This window comes from Pleurodeles waltl, chromosome 1_2 (genome assembly GCF_031143425.1).
Source record: "Pleurodeles waltl isolate 20211129_DDA chromosome 1_2, aPleWal1.hap1.20221129, whole genome shotgun sequence".
NCBI lineage: Eukaryota > Metazoa > Chordata > Amphibia > Caudata > Salamandridae > Pleurodeles > Pleurodeles waltl.
The window spans coordinates 1,346,442,723-1,346,466,061 of NC_090437.1; the positions used below are offsets into that span (position 1 = coordinate 1,346,442,723).

General features: G+C 50.6%; 1 protein-coding gene across 4 annotated transcripts in view; it reads right to left on the reverse strand.

Annotated features, from left to right (window-relative positions):
- Positions 1–23,339, reverse strand: part of LOC138252556 (zinc finger protein 135-like) — a 226,431-nt gene that overhangs the window by 123,146 nt on the left and 79,946 nt on the right. For all 4 annotated transcript variants that reach the window (XM_069205750.1, XM_069205749.1, XM_069205748.1 and 1 more), the window contains exon 2: positions 17,962–18,057. In XM_069205750.1, coding sequence (XP_069061851.1) covers positions 17,962–18,034 — 73 coding nt within the window. In that variant the 5' untranslated portion in view covers positions 18,035–18,057. The remainder of the gene's footprint in view (positions 1–17,961; positions 18,058–23,339) is intronic.

The following is a 23,339-nucleotide window of genomic DNA, read 5'->3' on the forward strand; positions in this document are numbered from 1 at the left end:
AAGGTCTAGATGCCCAAATTCTAAGACTTCAGGAGCCAAATTGCTAGATTCAGCGATGCTGGATTTTGGTGTCTGATTGTGAGAAAGTAGCCTCTTTCTAGCCTTGTTACCCCCACGTTTGGCCTGTTTGTGAGTGTATGTCAGGGTGTTTTCGCTGTCTCACTGGGATCCTGCTAGGGCTCATAGTGAAAACCCTATGTTTTCAGTATGTTTGTTATGTGTCACTGGGACCCTGCTAGTCAGGACCCCAGTACTCATAAGTTTGTGACCTATATGTATGTGTTCCCTGTGGGATGCCTAACTGTCTCACTGAGGCTCTGCTAACCAGAACCTCAGTGGTTATGCTCTCTCATTTCTTTCCAAATTGTCACTAACAGGCTAGTGACCAATTTACATTGGCATACTGGAACACCCTTATAATTCCCTAGTATATGGTACTGAGGTACCCAGGGTATTGGGGTTCCAGGAGATCCCTATGGGCTGCAGCATTTCTTTTGCCACCCATAGGGAGCTCTGACAATTCTTACACAGGCCTGCCACTGCAGCCTGAGTGAAATAACGTCCACGTTATTTCACAGCCATTTACCACTGCACTTAAGTAACTTATAAGTCACCTATATGTCTAACCTTTACCTGGTAAAGGTTGGGTGCTAAGTTACTTAGTGTGTGGGCACCCTGGCACTAGCCAAGGTGCCCCACATTGTTCAGGGCAAATTCCCCGGACTTTGTGAGTGCGGGGACACCATTACACGCGTGCACTATACATATGTCACTACATATGTATAGCGTCACAATGGTAACTCCGAACATGGCCATGTAACATGTCTAAGATCATGGAATTGTCACCCCAATGCCATTCTGGCATTGGGGAGACAATTCCATGATCCCCCGAGTCTCGAGCACAGACCCGGGTACTGCCAAACTGCCTTTCCCGGGGTTTCACTGCAGCTGCTGCTGCTGCCAACACCTCAGACAGGTTTCTGGCCTCCTGGGGTCCAGCCAGGCTTGGCCCAGGAGGGCAGAACAAAGGACGTCCTCAGAGAGAGGGTGTTACACCCTCTCCCTTTGGAAAAAGGTGTCAGGGCTGGGGAGGAGTAGCCTCCCCCAGCCTCAGGAAATGCTTGGATGGGCACAGATGGTGCCCATCTCTGCATAAGCCAGTCTACACCAGTTTCGGGATCCCCCAGCCCTGCTCTGGAGCGAAACTGGACAAAGGAAAGGGGAGTGACCACTCCCCTGACCTGCACCTCCCCTGGGAGGTGCCCAGAGCTGCTCCAGACCTCTGCCATCTTGGAAACAGAGGTGCTGCTGGCACACTGGACTGCTCAGAGTGGCCAGTGCCAGCAGGTGACGTCAGAGACTCCTTCTGATAGGCTCCTACCTGTGTTGCTAGCCTATCCTCCTTCCTAGGTAGCCAAACCTCATTTTCTGGCTATTTAGGGTCTCTGCTTTGGGGAATTATTTAGATAACGAATGCAAGAGCTCATCAGAGTTCCTCTGCATCTCTCTCTTCACCTTCTGCCAAGGAATGGACCGCTGACTGCTCTGGAAGCCTGCAAAACTGCAACAAAGTAGCAAAGACGACTACTGCGACCTTGTAACGCTGATCCGGCCGCCTTCTCGACTGTTTTCCTGGTGGTGCATGCTGTGGGGGTAGTCTGCCTCCTCTCTGCACTAGAAGCTCCTAAGAAATCTCCCGTGGGTCGACGGAATCTTCCCCCTGCAACCGCAGGCACCAAAAGACTGCACCACCGGTCCTCTGGGTCCCCTCTCAGCACGACGAGCGTGGTCCCTGGAACTCAGCAACTCTGTCCAAGTGACTCCCACAGTCCAGTGACTCTTCAGTCCAAGTTTGGTGGAGGTAAGTCCTTGCCTCCCCACGCTAGACTGCACTGCTGGGTACTGCGTGATTTGCAGCTGCTCCGGCTCCTGTGCACTCTTCCAGGATTTCCTTTGGGCACAGCCAGGCCTGAGTCCCGACACTCTAACCTGCAGTGCACGACCTCCTGAGTTGTCCTCCGGCGTCGTGGGACCTTCTTTTGTGACTTCGGGTGAGCTCCGGTTCACTCTTCTTCGTAGTGCCTGTTCCGGCACTTCTGCGGGTGCTGCTTGCTTCTGAGTGGGCTCTTTTTCTTGCTGGTCGCCCCCTCTGTCTCCTCACGCAATTGGCGAAAACCTGGTCCCTCCTGGGCCACAGTAGCATCCAAAAACCCTAACCGCGACCCTTGCAGCTAGCATGGCTTGTTTGCGGTCTTTCTGCACGGAAACACCTCTGCAAGCTTCTTCACGATGTGGGACATCCATCCTCCAAAGGGGAAGTTCCTAGTCCTCTTCGTTCTTGCAGAATCCACAGCTTCTACCATCCGGTGGCAGCTTCTTTGCACCCACAGCTGGCATTTCCTGGGCATCTGCCCACTCCCGACTTGATCGTGACTTTTGGACTTGGTCCCCTTGTTCCACAGGTACTCTCGTCCGGAACTCCATCATTGTTGCATTGCTGGTGTTGGTCTTCCTTGCAGAATTCCCCTATCACGACTTCTGTGCTCTCTGGGGAACTTAGGTGCACTTTGCACCCACTTTTCAGGGTCTTGGGGTGGGCTATTTTTCTAACCCTCACTGTTTTCTTACAGTCCCAGCGACCCTCTACAAGCTCACATAGGTTTGGGGTCCATTCGTGGTTCGCATTCCACTTCTGGAGTATATGGTTTGTGTTGCCCCTGTACCTATGTGCTCTCATTGCAATCTATTGTGACTCTACATTGCTTGCATTGCTTTCTATTGCTATTACTGCATATTTTTGGTATTGTGTACATATATCTTGTGTATATTTGCTATCCTCATACTGAGGGTACTCACTGAGATACTTTTGGCATATTGTCATAAAAATAAAGTACCTTTATTTTTAGTATATCTGTGTATTGTGTTTTCTTATGATATTGTGCATATGACACCAGTGGTATAGTAGGAGCTTTACACATCTCCTAGTTCAGCCTCAGCTGCTCTGCTAAGCTACCCTTTTCTATCAGCCTAAGCTGCTAGACACCTCTTCTACATTAATAAGGGATAACTGGACCTGGTGCAGAGTGTAAGTACCCCTTGGTACCACTACAAACCAGGCCAGCCTCCTACACTGATCTGTTGTTTGTGTTGAGTTAACAGATCTGGTCTGTTTGGTAGCTTGATATGGGGCACTACTGAGAGGTCTAGTAGTGTTGTGTACCAAGGTTGTCTTGCCCAAGTTGGTGCTATTAGTATGAGTTTGAGTTTGTTTTGACTCAATTTGTTTACTAGATATGGAATGAGTGGGAGAGGGGGAAAAGCGTAAGCAAATATCCCTGACCAACTCATCCATAACACATTGCCCTGAGAGTGAGCCTGTGGGTACCTGGATGCGAAGTTTTGGCATTTTGTGTTTTCTTTTGTTGCAAATAGGTCTATTTGCGGTGTTCCCCATCTTTGGAAGTAAGTCTTTAGAATTTGTGGATGAATCTCCCATTTGTGGATCTGTTGGTGATCCCGAGAGAGATTGTCTGCTAACTGGTTTTGGATTCCTGGTATGAATCGAGCTATCAGGTGAATGTGGTTGTGAATCGCCCAATGCCATATTTGATCTGCTAGGAGACACAACTGTGTTGAGTGTGTTCCTCCCTGTTTGTTCAGATAATACCTCGTTGTCATGTTGTATGTTTTGACAAGAATGTGTTTGTGGGTTATTATAGGTTGAAATGCCTTCAGCGCTAGAAATACTGCTAGTAGTTCTAAGTGATTTATGTGAAACTGTCTCTGCTGAGTGTCCCATTGTCCTTGGATGCTGTGTTGGTTGAGGTGTGCTCCCCACCCTATCATGGAGGCATCCGTTGTTATTACGTATTGAGGCACTGGGTCTTGGAAAGGCCGCCCTTGGTTTAAATTGATATTGTTCCACCATTGAAGTGAGGTGTATGTTTGGCGGTCTATCAACACTAGATCTAGAAGTTGACCCTGTGCTTTTGACCATTGTGATGATAGGCACTGTTGTAAGGGCCGCATGTGCAATCTTGCGTTTGGGACAATGGTATGCATGAGGACATCATGCCTAGTAGTTTCATCACTAATTTTACCTGTATGTTTTGTTTTAGGTGCATGGCTTGTATGACGTTTTGAAAAGCCTGTACCCTTTGTGGACTTGGAGTGGCAATCCCTTTTGTTGTGTTGATTGTTGCTCCTAAGTATTGTTGTATTTGACACGGTTGCAGGTGTGACTTGTTGTAGTTGAGTGAGAAACCTAGTTTGTGAAGGCTTTCTATGACATAATTTGTGTATTGTGAACACCGTTGTTGCGTATTGGTTTTGATTAACCAATCGTCTAGGTACAGGAACACATGTATTTGCTGCCTCCTGATATGAGCAGCCACTACTGCGAGACATTTCGTAAAAACTCTTGGCGCTGTCGTTATCCCGAATGGCAACACTTTGAACTGGTAATGTACTCCTTGGAATACAAACCTTAAGTACTTTCTGTGGGAAGGATGTATAGGTATATGAAAATATGCATCCTTTAGGTCTAGTGTTGTCATATAGTCTTGTTGTTTGAGCAGTGGGATCACGTCTTGCAGTGTCACCATGTGAAAATGATCTGATTTGATGTAGATGTTTAGTGTTCTGAGATCTAATATAGGTCTTAGAGTTTTGTCTTTTTTGGGTATGATAAAGTACAGGGAGTAAACTCCTGTTCCTCTTTGATGAATTGGTACTATCTCTATAGCATCTTTTTGCAACAACGCTTGGACCTCCAGTTGTAAGCATTCCATGTGTTGTTTGGACATGTTGTCTGTTTTCGGTGGGACATTTGGAGGGAATTGTAGAAATTCTATGCAGTAACCATGCTGGATAATGGCTAGGACCCACATGTCTGTTGTTATTTCTTCCCAGTGTTAGTAGAACTTGCTTAGTCTCCCCCCCCCACTGGTCTTATGTGTTGGGGATTTGTGATGTTGAAGTCACTGTTTATTTTGTTGAGTTTTGGGACTCTGGAACTTCCCTCTACTCTTTGGGAACTGTCCCCCTTTATATTGTCCCCGAAAACCTCCCCGCTGATATTGACTTTGATAAGTGGGCCTTGTTTGTGAGGTTGAGGGTTCTGTACTCTGTCCCCGAAACCCCCCTCGAAACTGATTTCCGAAAAGTGCCTCTGCTCTGTGGGGAGTAAAGTGCACCCATGCCTTTGGCCGTATCTGTGTCTTTTTTGAGTTTTTCAATAGCAGTGTCCACCTCCGGCCCAAACAACTGCAGTCCGTTAAATGGCATATTCAGCACAGCTTGTTGTATTTCCGGCTTGAATCCTGATGTACGCAGCCATGCGTGTCTCCTTATGGTCACTGCTGTATTCACTGTCCTAGCAGCTGTGTCTGCTGCATCCATTGCTGAGCGCATCTGATTGTTCGAGATACTCTGTCCTTCCTCCACCACTTGTTGTGCTCTCTTTTGGAACTCTTTGGGCAAGTGTTCTATGAAATGTTGCATTTCATCCCAATGAGCTCTATCATATCTGGCCAGCAAGGCCTGTGAGTTGGCAATGCGCCATTGGTTGGCTGCTTGTGCCGCAACCCTTTTCCCCGCAGCGTCGAACTTGCGACTCTCCTTGTCTGGAGGTGGAGCGTCTCCTGAGGTGTGTGAGTTCGCTCTCTTGCGAGCTGCCCCTACCACCACAGAGTCTGGTGTTAATTGCTGCATGATGTACACCGGGTCTGTTGGTGGCGGTTTGTATTTCTTCTCCACCCTTGGAGTTATGGCTCTGCCCTTCACAGGCTCCTGAAACACCTGTATGGAGTGTTTCAGCATTTCCGGTGGCATATGGAGACTTTGGTACTGGCTATGTGTGGACGATAGTGTGTTAAATAAAAAATCATCCTCGATAGGTTCTGCATGCAGGGTGACATTATGAAACGCCGCTGCTCTTGACACCACCTGTGTGTAGGCTGTACTGTCCTCAGGTGGTGACTGTCTCGCTGGATAACAGTCTGGGCTGTTATCTGATACAGGTGCATCATAAAGATCCCATGCGTCGGGATCATCCTGACTCATTGCAGTATGAGTTGGTGACTGCATCATTGGTGGAGTGGCTACCGGTGATGGTTGTGGTGAGCGTGGTGGAGATGGTGCGGGGTTACTTGTCTTGCCACCTTTGCCTGTGGCTGCTTGTCTTTCTCTTGGAAGGCAAGTTTTCTTTTCATTCGAATTGGGGGAAGAGTACTGATCTCCCCTGTGTCTTTTTGAATGTGGAGCCTTCTTTGAGTGTAGTCTAGCTCTATTGACTCTAGTTCCTGTCTGAATCTATGTCCTTGCATTTGTGAGGACAGGCCCTGTTCCTCTGTGTAGGCACTTGATTTCGGTTCCGAGGCCGGATGTTTCAGTATGGAAACTTTTTCGGCAGTCTTTTTCGGTTCCGACAACATTTTTTTTTTTTTTTCGGCGTACTGATCTCTCGGTGCCGACTCGTTTCGGTGCTGCCCTCTCGGTGCCGAGATTGCTCTGACCCGCTTTCTCGGGGTCGAGTCTGCTCTGTGCCGGTATCTCGACCGGAGTCCGATGCCTTCGACACATGCGTGCCCTTTTTTGGTGCCGATGGTCGGTCACCAATTTTTCGGGTTAAGCCATGGCCTGCTGGTGGTGGCGTTCCCTGGGCTTTAGCGGTTTTTCCGTGAGTTTTGTGTATTGACGTCTTACTCACGGTTTTCGGCGTCTGTTCGGGATCAACCTCGTCCGAGTCCGAATCCTCGATGGAGAAGGTTTCTTCTTCCTCTTCCAAGTGTCTTTGTTCTGTCGGCGCCAATGCCATTTGTAGTCTTCTTGCTCTTCGGTCTCTTAACGTCTTCCTCGACTGAAACGCTCGACAGGCCTCACAAGTATCTTCTTTGTGTTCTGGAGACAAACACAAATTACAGACCAGACGCTGATCTGTATAAGGATACTTGTTGTGACATTTGGGGCAGAAGCGGAATGGGGTCCGTTCCATTAGCCTTGAAGACGCACGTGGTCGGGCCGACCAGGCCCCGCCGGGGGATCGAAAACCCCGAAGGGTCACTGGAGCTCTTCAAAATTCGGTGTCGATCTGTTGTAACTAACCCGATACCGAACGCCAACAATACCGTCGAAATTTCCGAGATTCTAACTATCGTTCCGAACCGCGGAGCGAAAAGGAACACGTCCGAACCCGATGGCGGAAAGAAAACAATCTAAGATGGAGTCGACGCCCATGCGCAATGGAGCCGAAGGGGAGGAGTCCCTCCATCTCGTGACTCGAAAAAAGACTTCTTCGAAGAAAAACAACTTGTAACACTCCGAGCCCAGCACTAGATGGTGGGATGTGCACAGCATGTGTATCTGCAGCTACACATGCCATCGAACATATATATATATATATATATATATATATATATAGCAACTATTCAAAATAATAAGAATGTGCAGTCAAATGAACTCAAAATATATATATCAACATGAAGGTTGAGAAGTAAGCTAATATTCACTTGGAAAAAACGGAATATAACTTCTAAGAAAACTATGTACTAAAAACTTCAATCATTCAACATTCAACAGTAATAGGGAAAGAGAGAGGCAAAGTCCTCAGGGAGCTCAGGGTAAGAGAGTGAGAAATAATTGTTAAGCTAACATAATTATTGGCAAATGTAAATGAATGATGTAGTTACAATTGAGTGTCCCTAGTAATTGTAATTTTGCAGGTGCTGTTAGCCAGTTAAGATAAGAAGTGAATGTCAGACTGAGTATTTGAAGAAACAATATCTCTGAGGCAGTCTCTCTAAATCCCATTCCCCTTTTCCTCTCCAGGGCGCTCAAAACAGATATTCTATTTCGGTGCAAGTAGTCTGGGTTAGGACTGAGGATTTATCTTCTGCTCCTGAGGAGATCGAACCAAGGTATTCTGACACTCGATCACAAGAACAGCTCTCCTCTGGACACCGGAAGGCAAACAGAAGAGAGGCAGGCCAGACAACACCTGGAGGCTAACCATGGAAACGGAAATGAAGACCCAGAAACACAGCTGGGACACTGCACGGAAACCTGTCCAAGACACAAAGAATCGGTGGACCTTCATAGCTGCCCTACATGCCAGTAAGGCAGTGAGTAAGTAAGTAAATAGGACTATAAGGGGGAGAGGATTAGAGAAAAGACAGAGGCAGAAGATTGATTAGGGATTATCATCCTCAGCCCTTAAAGCCCAAACATGGAGGACGCCACAGGAAGATGCTCTTAATCTCTTCTCCCTTTACCTGGATACCTTGGGCTATCCGGGCAAGAGGGTAGCAAAGGGTAAGAAGAGTGAGGTACATATGGAGGGGAAGGAATAAACAACCCACAATGGCGAATAATTTGGAGACCAGGGGAAGAATAAAAGGGAGGCGCATGGTGGCATGGCTTTCTTCACAAGGACTTAATTGGGGCAAAAACTGATTTGTATGGGGTCGTGACCAGCCACACATGAAGTAAGGTGTGATTCAGTTTAGGTTTACCTGTCCTGAGGTGTCCAGGTGCTGGTCAGGATGGTAGCCTTGAGCGCTACAACGGTAGTTTTAAAGGGAAGTGAAATAGAGGCTGCAATGAGGGACTTGGGGAGAAGTCTGGCTGAACCCAAAGGGGGCCTTAGATCATGGGGGTCCCTAGACCAGGGGGGCTCAGTCAGAAGTCGTGAACCTGGGCTGTGGGGCTCGGATGCAGGGGTGCTTGGCTGGCGGGCCACTTGAATTGGAGGCTCTCATGGTTGACTAAAAGTTGTCTGCAATGGGAGGAAAACAAAACAGAATGGCACTCTGGTCGTGGATCCACTCTGTCCTGAAGTCCCTTGACGTGCAAATAAATCAAGACGGTAGTGTCTAGGCTGATCGAAGAAGAAGCCTTGGCTGGTGCAAGTACCCGGTACTCAGAGTATTGGTGCAGGGGGGCTACAGAGGGTCCAGCGTCTCAAAACTCAGCAGAGACGGGGCTGACCACCTAGAGCCACAAAAACCTCCCCCAGAAGTCTTGCTCTCTTGGTGGGCCCAATGGCAAACAACAACACAGTTTACCGGACAGATATGGTCGGTGCCTGCAGAGGGATGGCTCCTTCACCACATGGGAGATGCTAGCTGGTTGTGGAAGTGCTGGGCAACCCTCCAAGTGTTGGGGAGCAACCACAGCCGCAGGACGAGTTGGGCCTTTGCAACTGTTGAGCGGTAAGCAGCAATGCAGGGTTTGATGCCAGTTTCTGTGGAGGTCCTCGGTTCTCATTGTGTTGTCTCTTCTTTGCCCTTCGTCTGTTCCCAGGTAGTTGAATCTGTCTCTCTGCTGTCATGGAGAATGCTAAATAATGAACTTAGGAGCATTTAGGGAATTATAGGGTGGTAGTCAATGGGCTACCTACCTCTGGGGTGTCTACATCCCCTATATGACCACTGTCTGTGAGGAGTAGGCATACTGACCCGGATGTCTCTATGTTCACCAAAAATAAGATGGTGAAACCCTTTTCTGGGTGTTCACTTTAGGGGTGGAAGTAGCCTGTGAGTGAAACACGCCTCCTGAATGTCTAATTTCCCACCAGTTCTGGTTTCAAATGGGCCCCAGGGCAGGGGTTGTTGTTCCTCAGATCTGTGGGGAAGTCGGGAATGCAGTTCGAAGGTGGCAAGGGCTTTGAAGCCCTGGCATTGATATGCTGTCACTAGCCAACCTGCTGGTGCGGGTGTGATCACCTTCCTAAGGAGCAGGCATTGTTTCTGGCCTCTGCAAGTGCTGGCTCTCACCTGCAGGGGGTCAGAAACCCGTTTGTGGTGGCAGACTAGAAGATACCAGTCAGTCAACCCACTAAAAGACTAGTAGGACTACAGGGAGCACCTCTAAGGTGCCCTCTAGGTGCATGTCATAATAAATCTGATACTGGCATTAGTACTGATGTATTAAGACAAGGTGTTTGATAGAAAAAAAACTGTATTTTCATTGAAGCCATCATGTAGCTACGCAAGTCGTAATGACCAGTGCCCAGTACATACTTTAGGATGGATCACTTACAATATCTAACAATAGAACTACACATCACAGGGGCACATTTGGTCATGCAGATGTGCCCTCGCATGTGGTATAATGCACCCTGCCTTAGAGCTCTAAGGCCTGCTGTAGGGGTAACTTACATATAGTACATAGTGTGTGAGTCGGCACTGCACACATGGGGTGTGCAATGTTGTGTTTTCTGAATGTTTTGCACCATATCACGCATCCTGCGATGGCAGTCTGCTTGTGTTTGATTTTGGGTCCCCTAGGGTGGCATAATACATGCTGCAGCCCTTGGGAGTCCTCTTTAGTACCCATGCCCTGGGTGCCAGAGATACCTTTTACCAGGGACTTACAAGGGCGCTAAAGTCCTTGCCAATTGGGTTACAATTAGACATTTAGGCGGTCATTACAACATTGGCGGTAAAAGCCACTTACTGCTGTGCAGAAGACCGCCAACACACCGCTGCGGAAAACCGCCACATCTATTATGACCCACAGCACGGAATCTTGCAAAATTCAGACACCCACACAAGTCCGCCACACCAAAGGTCAGTGACAAACTGGCGAAAACAAAACCTACACCGTCACGCCAACAGAAATACGCCCACACTTCAACCGCGGTATTCCATTGGCGGTACACACCGCTGTGCTCAAAATACACACACATTTACAAAACACAGCCACATTGGACAAATCAAAATACACACACCTGATACACATACACACACCACTCCCACACACCCAATACAATATATAACACCCACATCACCCACCAACCCCTACAACCAAAATTCACGAATGCCAGAGAGAGACACCACCATCAACAATACTAGCATCCACACGCACACAACACCATCACCCACATAACTTCCACGCACATCACACTACACACCACTACATATTAGCACACTTATCACCCCACACACCACCCCACACATCACCTACACCACCCCATGGCACGGCAAAGACACCCCAGGTTCTCGGAGGAGGAGCTCAGGGTCATGGTGGAGGAAATTGTCCGGGTAGAGCCACAGTAATTCGGATCACAGGTGCAGCACACCTCCATTGCAAGAAAGATGGAGCTATGGCGAAAAATAGTGGACAGGGTCAACGCAGTGGGACAGCACCCAAGAAATCGGGAGGACCTCAGGAAGAGGTGGAACGACCTACGGGGAAGGTGCGTTCCGTGGTCTCAAGACACCACCTTGCGGACTGGCGGCGGACACCCACCTCCTCCCCCACAACTAACAACATGGGAGGAGCAGGTCTTGGCTATTCTGCATCCTGAGGGCCTCGCAGGAGTAGGTGGAGGAATGGACTCTGGTAAGTCAAATCTTTACTATTATATCCCCCCACCCTACCTGCATGCCAGCACATACCCCCACCCTCACCACCATCACTCCTCACAATGTCCCTACATCACAACCCACCCATCCTAACACCAAGCCCTGCTTGCAACAACGCATGGACACACATCACTAAAGCATGGCCACTGCACATACCCATACACCCCCCTAAACCATCATCACACAAGCTCCCACACAGGAATGCAAGCAGTGGGGTACACGGTCACCCACCCATTGCACATCATGCCACACAGATGTAATAAACATCCTTTTATACCCCTGCAGGACCCCTACCCAACGCCACCGGACAGGAGGGTCCACACATGTCCACACCACCAACAGAAGAGGCCCACAGTAATGACAGCACCTCTGTCCAACTGGATCTAGATGACCAGCCCGACCCATCGGGGACCTTGGGACAGTCGGTTCCCCACACCCAGTCACAGGCCACCACAGAGCTTCCCCCCTCTGGAAACACCTGTGATCTTCGACAGGAGAGGACCTACACTGCAAGTGCTGCTGTGACCTTGGTCTGGAAGAGACAATGGCTCGTGCGACTAGGGAAAGGGCCCCTGCCTTCACATCGGAGGAGTTGGAGAAACTCGTGGATGAGGTCCTTCCCCAGTACACGCTACTCTACGGTCCTCAAGACAAACAGGTAAATACACTGGGAGCATGCTGTATGGGCTATGCCTGTGTGGAGAGGGGTGGATGTAAGAAGGAAGGGGGGAGAGTGCGGCGTGCATGAAACGACGGTGAGTACATGTGCCACATGGCAAGGGTAGGGATGGGCGCCAATCACTTTGACGGTGCAGTTGGTTATAAGTTTCTTTTCCCCCTGTACAACTCATGTAGGTCAGCACCCACCAGAAAAAATATATTTGGCGTGCCATCGCCAAGGACGTCCGGACCCTGGGGGTCTACCACAGACAGAGCACCCACTGCCGGAAAAGATGGGAGGACATTCGCCGCTGGAGCAAGAAGACAGCCGAGGCTCAGCTGGGGATGGCCTCCCAACGTGGGAGGGGTGCCTGTCGCACTATGACCCCCTGATGTTCAGGATCCTGGCGGTGGCGTACCCGAAGTTGGATGGGCACTTGAGGGCATCACAGCAGCCACAAGGGGGTGAGTACACTCTCATTCTGCTGATTTTGCGCGCAGTGGATGGGTCTGGGTGGGGGAGGTGGGCTGTGGGTTTCCCTAGGCCAGGGCGAGTTCCGTAGGCAAGGTCCCTCCGTAAGGCAGTCCATGTGGCACCCCACCGCACCTCTGTAGAGTGGCAAGTACAACTAGTCATGCCCCTGTGTCATCCATGTGTGCAGATGTCGTCCATAGCTTAGTTGAACAGTGGAGCCCAAGAGCGCGGCGTAGTGCAGGGGGCTTCTGTGTCTCTCGTGTCCGCCAACGGTAGCGGTAATGCATGCACTCAACATGTCTTTCTTCTGTCGTTCCCCACCTTTTTGTGGTCTCCATGTTCTTGTGTGCATTAGCATCATCAGGCGGAGAAGGAGTGGCACCGAAGCACGAGGGGGCTGCATCCCACATGGCCATGGAGGGCCACACTACGGAATCAGACTTCACCAGTGGGACGGAGGGCGAGGGGGAGCTCCACGGCGGGGACAGGAACTGAGACCAGTGACACGGACTCGTCCTCTGATGGGAGCTCCCTTGTGGTGGCGGCAAAATCTATGCCCCCCCATCTACAGCCGCCACCCCCCCTTCCAGCACCGCCCTCCCAGCAGCCCCTCAGCCTTTGCCACGTGCCCGCTCACCCGGGAGGGTGGGCATCACCTTCGCCCCAGGCACCTCAGGCCCTGCCCCAGTCACCCCTGCTGTCCTCAGTGAGGAGGCCATTGACCTCCTCAGGTCCCTCGCTCTTGGGCAGTCTAACATTTTGAATGCCATCCAGGGTGTAGAAAGGCAGTTGCAACAAACCAATGCATTCCTGGAGGGTATTCATTCTGGTCAGACGGCCCTTCAGCGAGCTTTTCAGACTCTGGCCTCAGCACTGATGGCAGCCATTGCCTGTCTCTAGCCTCCCCCCTCCAACTTCCTCCACCCAGACCCAATCCCCTGTACCCCAGCCTATCCCAAGCACACCTCTAGACCAGCATGCACACACGTCAACACACAAGGGAAGCTCAGGCAAACATAAGCACCACACATCCCACAGGCACTCACGCAAGCATCAGACACATGCAGACACACCAACATCCACTGCCTCCACTGTGTCCCCCTGCTCCTCGTCTCCCTCCTCCCTCCCAGTCTCGTCTACACTCACACCTGCATGCACTACCTCTACAGCCACTACTTCCATCACCAGCACACCCACCACTACACCCCGCTCACGTGCAGTCACCACCCCCACTACCATTCACACGTCCCCTGTGTCCTCTCCCAGTGTGTCTGTGACGCCCCCTCCCAAGATACACAAACGCAGGCACACACCCACCCAACAGCCATCCACCTCACGACAGCCTCCAGCGCATGCACCTTCACCCAAAGTCAGCAAACGAACACCTCCTACAACCACAACCTCTTCCTCCACTCCCAAACCCCCTCCAGCTACCCGTCCCAGTGCCTCAAAAAAACTTTTCCTGTCCAACCTTGACCTCTTTCCCACACCTCCCCCCCCCGTCCGTCTCCTAAGTCCCGAAGACCGCCATCATCCCCGCTGCCCAGGAGCCCACCGCCACCAGCCCCGCTGCCCAGGAGGCCACCGCCAGCACCAGCCCTGCTGCCCAGGAGGCCACCGCCAGCACCAGCCCTGCTGCCCAGGAGGCCACCGCCAGCACCAGCCCTGCTGCCCAGGAGGCCACCACCACCAGCCCAGCTGCCCAGGAGGCCACCGCCAGCACCAGCCCAGCTGCCCAGGAGGCCACTGCCAGCACCAGCCCAGCTGCCCAGGAGGCCAGCACCAGCCCAGCTGCCCAGGAGGCCACCGCCACCAGCCCAGCTGCCCAGGAGGCCACCGCCAGCACCAGCCCAGCTGCCCAGGAGGCCACCGCCAGCACCAGCCCAGCTGCCCAGGAGGCCACCGCCAGCACCAGCCCAGCTGCCCAGGAGGCCACTGCCAGCACCAGCCCTGCTGCCCAGGAAGCCACCGCCACCAGCCGAGCTACCCAGGAGGCCTCCGCCAGCCCTGCTGCCCAGGAGGCCACCGCCAGCACCAGCCCTGCTGCCCAGGAGGTGACCGCCATCATCCCCGCTGGGCCAGAGAGGACCGCCAGCACAAGCCCCGCTGGACCAGAGAGGACCGCCAGCACAAGCCCCGCTGGGCCAGAAAGGACTGCCAGCAAAAGCCCCGCTGAAGGACCGCCAGCACCAGCCCCTCTGAAGGACCGCCAGCACAAGCCCTGCTGGGCCATGAAGGACCGCCAGCACAAGTCCCGCTGGGCCATGAAGGACCGCCAGCACAAGCCCAGCTGGGCCATGAAGGACCGCCAGCAGCTGAGTCCCTGCAAAGGAGCCCGCCGCTCCAAGCACCGCTGAACAGGGCACCAACGTCTCAAGCACTGCTGAACAAGGCACCGCCGTCTCAAGCACCGCTGAACAGGGCACCGCCATCTCAAGCACTGCTGAAGAGGGCACCGCCGTCTCAAGCACCGCTGAACAAGGCACCGCCGTCTCAAGCACCGCTGAACAGGGCACCGCCGTCTCAAGCACCGCTGAACAGGGCACCGCCGTCTCAAGCACCGCTGAACAGGGCACCGCCGTCTCAAGCACCGCTGAACAGGGCACCGCCGTCTCAAGCACCACTGAACAGGGCACCGCCGTCTTAAGCAACGCTGAACAGGGCACCGCCGTCTTAAGCAACGCTGAACAGGGCACCGCCGTCTCAAGCAACGCTGGCCCATGAGCACCAAGGGCACTGACGCTACTGAGTCCGTCACCGGCAGGATGAAGCACTGTGGGCACCATACCCCCTCCAGAACCAGTGGAGAGAGCCATCCACTACCTCTGGCCTTAGTAGGATGAAGCACTCTGGGCACAAGGCCCCCTCCAGAACCAGTGGAGAAATCCATCCACTATCTCTGTCCTTAGCAGGGTGAAGCACTCAAGGCACCATGCCCCCTCCAGAACCAGTGGAGACTGTTATCCACTTGAGAGACTGTGGCTTTGCACTCCCCAGGATGGAACAGTGGGCAACCCACCCACTGTGCAGACTTGAGAGACTGTGGCTTTGCACTCCCCAGGAATGAACAGTGGGCAACCCACCCACTGTAGAGACTTGAGAGACTGTGGCTTTGCACTCCCCAGGATTAAACAGTGGGCAACCCACCCACTGTAGAGACCTGGGAGACTGTGGCTTTGCACTCCCCAGGATTGATCAGTAGGCAACCCACCCACTGTAGAGACTTGAGAGACTGTGGCTTTGCACTCCCCAGGATTGAACAGTGAGCATGTGGCCCCTTCGTGGATTTGGTATTGTGCACTCAAGCGGCTGAGGTGCCCCCCCTTTCCCTCCCCCTGAGGTACCTGTTTTGTTGCTCTCTGATGCCCCTACAGTGTTCTCTCCGTCATGGTCGGGGATCTTGTGTGGGCCTCACCCATACAGTGTGGGCCCAGTGTTCCACTGGCTTAATTGGAGCACTACCTGGACTACTATGCTTGGTGTATATTTTGTTAGTGGTGTATATATATTTTTTTGCGTACTTGCTTTTAATATATTACAATGGTTACACTCATTTCCTTTGGTCTTTGCATTCTTCTGGGGGGGGGGGCTGGGGGGTGTAACTGTGATGTATCAATATGTATTAGTGTGTGTGTTGTAGTGGATGAGTGTGGGGGTGTGGCGTGTGTGTCCCTGTTTTTTCCCCTCCCACTCCCCTGTGTCGTAGGTGCAGTACTCACCGTGGTCTTCAGCGCCGGCATTCGTGCTCCTGGTAGAGGAGCAGGAAGACAATCGAGGGAGAATTTGGAATTCCGGATCCATGGTGTCCTCGTTCCTCATGGGGTGTGTAGAGGTGAGCGTTTTCCCTTTGGAATCCTGTTTCCGCCGTGTTTTTATCCACGGTGAATCCGCCCCGGAAAAGGTGGCGGATTGGTAGGTTGTGATACTGTAGGCGGTACTTTGTCTCCCACCTGTCTGTTGGCAGTGACCGCCGCGCTGTTTGTTTGTACCGCCGACACGGTCGGAGTGTTAAAGTGGCTGTCTTTGTTGGCGGTTTCCGCCACGGTCGTAATTGCAAAAGTTTTACCGCCGGCCTGTTGTCGGTCTTACCGCCGCTTTAACACCGACCGCCAGGGTTATAATGACCACCTTAGTTTTTAGGGAATGAACACTGGTACTGGGACCAGGTTAGCAGAGGCCCAGTGTAATTCTAATCAACATCATAACCAGTGAGCAAAATGTGGGAGTTGACCATGTCAAAAAGTGGCACTTTCCTTCATTTGGTGGTGAGGTACCTGGGGATCTGAGTCTACCGCACACTGCCTGAACTCTTGGAGGGTAATATAGGAATGGCAGTGACAACCTTCCGATCCGGTGCCAGGTTCTGGAAGACCTTGCCACTCTCAGTGACAGGCCACATAGAGGTGGTAAAAATAGTGGCACTGCCTCGCCTCCTTTACTATTTTGTGGTCCTCCCGCTAGTGATAACATGTGCAACAATCAGGGAACTGGATTTCATCCTGATTGATTTAATGTGGAACAAGGCTGCAGGCAGGCGGCACTGGCCAAGTTGCAGCAGACGTCCTCAGATGAAAGGTTAAATGCTCTGGATTTTTACTACTATTACTTAGCGGCACAGCGGCAGGGGTGTATGGGTTGGGTCCCAGGACATGGGACAGCCAGGATGTTGAGGCTACTAGACCACCCAGACATGACACAACTGTGGCTCCTACCACTTCGACCGTCGGTGGCCCACTGAGTGGGACGGCATGATCTCTCTGTACTTAACATCTGCTAGCAGAGGGCACTAGGCAAGGGCACCGTACTTCCTGTATCTTCTACTTCGGGCAAGCGCAGACAGAGGGAGAGGAGAAAGGACAGCAATGGAGATAGCACTGCCCAAGGCATCCTATGAGGTTGAAAACTCAGGCCTAATACCTAATGTTTGACGCTACTTTCCGGCTTTGATGTAATTGCTACTTTGGTGGGTGTCGGGAGGGGTCTGGCTGGCATGGACTACTTGGAAGGGATGGCCTACCTATGGTATAATCCACTGATTTGCTTGGGAGAGGTAGGGGTGAGGAGACACCGCAGAGGGGAGATGAGAAGGCAGGGGAGGTTTGTACTTTGGCTAGCTGAATGGTGGTTTGTTGGTTCCATGACATACTGTACCTGACGATCCCATCTCTTTTTCTGTGAGAGCAGTGAACTGCCTAGAAATACGCAGTAGGCACAGCAGTATTTCATCCACACATCCTCACTACCTCTGATATGCTTTGTATTTGAACACAATATGCTTCTGCTGCTGGATCACAATGCCAGTTCTTTTAACAATATGGTGCAATGTAGACAAAGGAAATGTATGTTAAACAACAATAACATTCTGTTTAAAGAAAGACAGATTTTCATAGGGTTGGGTGCAAACTGAGGTGGCATGACGAGCAAAATAGCATTCGACTGGGATGCGTCCCGAGTAATTACCAGTGGCTGAGATGAATTCAAGCACTCCATCCATCGCTTCTTTGTACACTTCTTCACATGGTGCTGAGCACATCTACCGTGCAGAGAAAGCACATTCTGTGGAAATAATACAAACAGTGCAATCAATCCTTGTGAGAAATGTACTGTTCCTGCAACAATTTCCAAAATACGTAATCTGAAAGAGCATACCCACACACAGAGCATAGTTCATTCATCTTCTACAAAAAACAGGTTAGAGCCCACTAAAGCATCGCCTACTGGAAGGGAAAGGAAGACTATGGGATAGGAGTTACTCTCGACAGGCAAGGGGTACCCCAAGTTGTGTATGCATAGTTCATTCAACTGACCTACAACTGACCTACTATTGACTCTCGCTGATGAAAATCTGCACTCCCTGGTGTTTGGCAAGGACAGCTGATCATAGCAGCAAAGAGAGCTGCACATAGCAGGAAAAATAGATGCTCACAGCAGCAAAGACACCTGCAAAGACTGCTGCTCATAGCTGGAAAAATAGCTGCTCACAGCGGCAAAGACAGCTGCTCACAGCAGCAAAGACAGCTGCTCACAGCGGCAGACAGCTGCTCACAGCATCAAAGACAGCTGCTCACAGCAGCAAAGACAGCTGCTCACAGCGGCAGACAGCTGCTCACAGCGGCAAAGACAGCTGATCACAGCAGCAAAGACAGCTGATCACAGCAGCAAAGACAGCTGCTCATAGCGGCAAAGACAGCTGCTCATAGCGGCAAAGACCGCTGCTCAGAGCGGCAAAGACAGCTGCTCATAGTGGCAAAAACAGCTGCTCATAGTGGCAAAAACAGCTGCTCATACCAGCAAAGACAGCTGATCACAGCGGCAAAGACAGCTGCTCAGAGGAAAGGTAGCTGCTACTAGTGACAAGAAGGGAAGGAAATTCATAAAATGGCACATTTTGGCAACGATATGGACTGAATACTTCTACACAAGTTCACACAATGCATGTCCCTAAGGATTATAGCTTTTAAGATTATTCTACAGCATTCATATGTCTCTTTAAGCTAGTACGAGTGTTACATTAATAATAAATACACATTACATTTCGACTAGTGATCCGCTGACCCCTACACCAGCTTTGGAATAGTGTTTAATGATATAGCATTGCTTGCAATTGGAAATAGTTGCCATTAGAAAATGTTTGTTGTTGTCAAGCCTTCAGAAGGAACCACGGGATGGCTGTATTCAGAGCACAGTGCCTAAAGATATAATTTCGAAATTACACTGCAGCAACTTGCTCCAGGAAATGAGGCTCATATGGTGGAGTGATAATCATTTAAGTGGCAACCTTATGTTGTGCAGAAATAACCAGAAGGATTTCTAGAGTCACAACATGTCTATTGGAAGCACCCAGAAGGTGTACTCACTTTGAACTCCTGGATGACCTCAAAATACACAAACCGTCCAGCAATCCAGTATATCCCTCTACACTGCAGCTATCTAAAAGTCCATTCACAACATATGTGAAAAAGTAGCCTCTTTCTAGCATGGTTACCCCCACTTTTGGCCTGTTTGTGAGTGTGTGTCAGTGTGTTTTTATTGTGTCACTGGGATCCTGCTAGCCAGGACCCCAGTGCTCATACTTTGTGGCCTAATGTATGTGTTGTCAGTAGTGCTTGACTGTGTCACTGAGGCTCTGCTAACCAGAACCTCTGTGCTTATGCTCTCTCTGCTTTTAAATGTCACTGTAGGCCAGTGACTTAATTTACCAATTTCAATTGACACACTGGACCCCCCTTGTAAGTCCCTAGTATATGGTACCTAGGTACCCAGGGCATCGGGGTTCCAGGAGATCCATATGGGCTGCATCATTTCTTTTGCTACCTATAGGGAGCTCAGACAAACCTTTACACAGGACTGCCACTGCAGCCTGAGTGAAATAACACACACGTTATTTCACAGCAATTTTCACTGCACTTAAGTAACTTATAAGCCACTGATATGTCTAACCTTCACTTGCTGAAGGTTAGGTGCAAAGTTACTAAGTGTGAGGGCACCCTTGCACTAGCAAAGGAGCCCCCACATAGTTCAGGGCCATTTCCCTGGACTTTGTGAGTGCAGGGACACCATTACACGTTTGCACTACATATAGGTCATTACCTATATGTAGCTTCACAATGGTAACTCCGAATATGGCCATGTAACATGTGATCATGGAATCGTACCCCCCATTCCAAATCTGGTATTGGGGAGCCAATTGCATGCATCCTGGTGGCTCCACTATGGACCCCCAGTACTACCAAACCAGCTCTCTGAGGCTTGCACTGCAGCTACAGCTGTTGCCACCTCACAGACAGGGTTCTTCCCTCCTGGGGTCTGAGCAGCTCAGTCACAGGAAGGCAGAACAAAGCATTTCCTCTGACAGCAGGGTGTTACAACCTCTCCCTTTGGAAATAGGTGTTACAGGCTGGGGAGGGGTAGCTTCCCCCAGCCTCTGGAAATGCTTTGAAGGGCACAGATGGTGCCCTCCTTGCATAAGCCAGTCTACACCGGTTCAGGGACCCCTTGCCCCCTGCTCTGGTGCAAAACAGGACAAAGGAAAGGGGAGTGACCACTCCCCTGTCCATCACCACCCTAGGGGTGGTGCCCATAGCTCCTCCAGTGTGTCCCAGACTTCAGCCACTTTGCTTTGCAAGGTGTGGGGGCACTCTGGAGGGCTCTGAGTGGTCAGTGCCAGCAGGTGATGTCAGAGACCCCTTCTGATAGGTCCTTAGCTGATAAGGTAGCCAATCCCCCTCTCAGGGCTATTTAGGGTCACTCCTGTGGGTTCTCTTCAGATTCTGCTTGCAAGTTTCCTTCAGGACTCTTCTGCAACAACTTCAGCATCCTCTGACCTCGGATCAACTGCAGCCTGCTCCAAGAAACGCTGTAACTGGAACAAAGTATTCACAAGAGATACTTTTCTTCTGCAACCCCAGCTCCAAGTCAGCAACTGCAACAGTTTCCATGGTGTGGACGCTCTGGGGACTCCCTGTCTTCATCCTGCACCAGAAGGGCCGAAGAAATCTCCCGTGGAGTGACAGTCACTCCCCTGCTCCAAGCAGGCACCTTCCAAGACGACGACCAGTGCCCTTCGACTCCTCTCACAGTGACGAGCATGCTCCTAAGGACACAGAGGGTGGACATCATCAACAGACTGTCCTGAGGTCCTGCTGACGCAATTTGGAGGCCGTAAGCCCTTGCCTTCCCCGAGAGCGACGGTACCCCTCTGTACTGCGTCTTCTTCACCTCCCGAGGCCTCTGTGCACTATTTGCAAAATGTATTTGTGCACAGCCTGGCCCAGGTCCCCAGAAATCCATCCTGTGCCGCTCAACTCGCTGAGTGTTCTCCGGCGGCGTGGGACCTTCCTTTGTTGTGCTGCATCAACTGCGTTTTGAACCTCCTTTGTCCCTGTGTCCTGGGACCTGAGAGCCTCCTCTTCCTCCTCACACAGAGTTGAGGCCCGCAGGTCCCTCCTGGGTCCATTCAGCGCCATTTTGACGCAAACGCACTTTTGTCGTAGCCAAGGTTTGTTGGCGACTTCCAACACGAAATCACTTCTGCAACGATCTTCACATCGTGGGACATCCTTTGCATCATGCAGGAACCCGCTGGCATCTTCCTAGGGTGCAATTCTGCAGTCTTCGTCCAACCGGGGACTCTTCTTTTGCACCCTCTTCTGGGTTGGCAGGGGCTCCTGTCCTTCCTGGAACTTCTTTCGACTTCAGGACTTGGTCCTCTTCCTTTGCAGGTCTTCAGGTCCAGGAATCCATCAGTTGTTCTTTGCAGACTTGGTTGGCTGCTGGAAAATCCCAATCACGAGGTGTAGTATGTCCTAAGGAAACTTGCAGTACTTTACTCCTGCTTTTCTGGGCTCTGGGGTGGGGTAATTTACTTACCTTTACTGTATTCTTACTCTCCCAGCGATTCTGCACACACTACACCTGTCTAGGGGGGAATTTGTGATTCACATTCCACTTTCTTAGTATATGGTTTGTGTTGCCCCAGACCCATTTTCTCCCATGGCATTCTACAGTATTTCCTATTGTTTGAATTGTTCTATGACTATTTACTTGTCTAATTTTGGTGTCTATTGTATATATTGTGTATAATACTTACCTCCAGAATGAGTATTGTCTAAGATATTTTTGGTACTGTGTCATCCAAATAAATACCTTTATTTTTGGTAACACGGAGTATTGTCTTTACTTGTGTATAAGTACTGTGTCACTAAGTGGTATAGTAGGAGCTTTGCATGTCTCCTAGTTCAGCCTAAGCTGCTCTGCTATAGCTACCTCGATCAGCCTAAGCTGCTAGAACACATCTAGGGATAACTGGACCTGGCACAAGGTGTAAGCCTCCCCCTTTTGAACCAGTTTTAGCAAAGAAAAACAGAAAAAGGCTCAATAAATCAATTTTAAGATCGACAGATTACAACAATCTAACAACAAAGAAAAGAAAGGTCTTACCACACAGAAGAAAATTCTGACAAAAAAATCTGTGAGGCAACAGGACAGCAGATAACAGAACAAATCTCAAAAACAGGATTAAACAAAAGCAAATCTGACAGCCCGTTGGGGCTCAGTGCGAAGAGTGAGCAGCCAGCAGGTGAGGGAGGGGCATTTCAGGCTCATATCTCTCACTAGATGGCTGCCAGAGGCAACCACACAGAGGTAGTAAGCAGGCCTGCTAGAGAGTCCCACTCATGAACCCAACCAAGAAGATCACCCACAGCCAGTGTCGCAGAGGACCCAACAGCCAATGAGCAGGAAGCCGCCAACCATTGCCAGCTTCGTGAACTGACACTGTCACCACCAAACTACCTCCAGAAAGCCTCCTGAACCCAGAGACAGGTTTATTCACAGTGACATAAGCAACTCACGAACAAGCATTGGCAAAGCCAACAGGTCGTGCATATGCCGTACTTTAACGAAGTATCAATGACTATTGGGTTTTTAATACGGTTTTAAGTAACCAAATAAAGATTTACTTGACATGACAGTGCCTTTTATGTCATAGACACAAAGACATCATACCATCATGGAAAAAACTGTTGCAAAATCATAGGTGCCGTTATATCGGAAACCACAAAGAGTTGTTAATGCACATATTTTGCCTTCGTCCAGTTCCCTTAGCCAATCGAAAAAGGATGTTGAAACCAACTTCTAAGAAACTGCAAATCCGTTCTTGCCGGCAAGCTGTGATATCTTGGTTAACTGGCAGCTCACATCCCCTAGCCTGTAAGGAATTAACATTTGTGAGACTGCTCCTAAAAGTCCTGGACCAGTGAACGATCAGGTGCACACCGCCCTAGGATTCACTAATTTGCAATGTATCAGACATTTTCCAGTCCCGGCTCGAGTGCTCG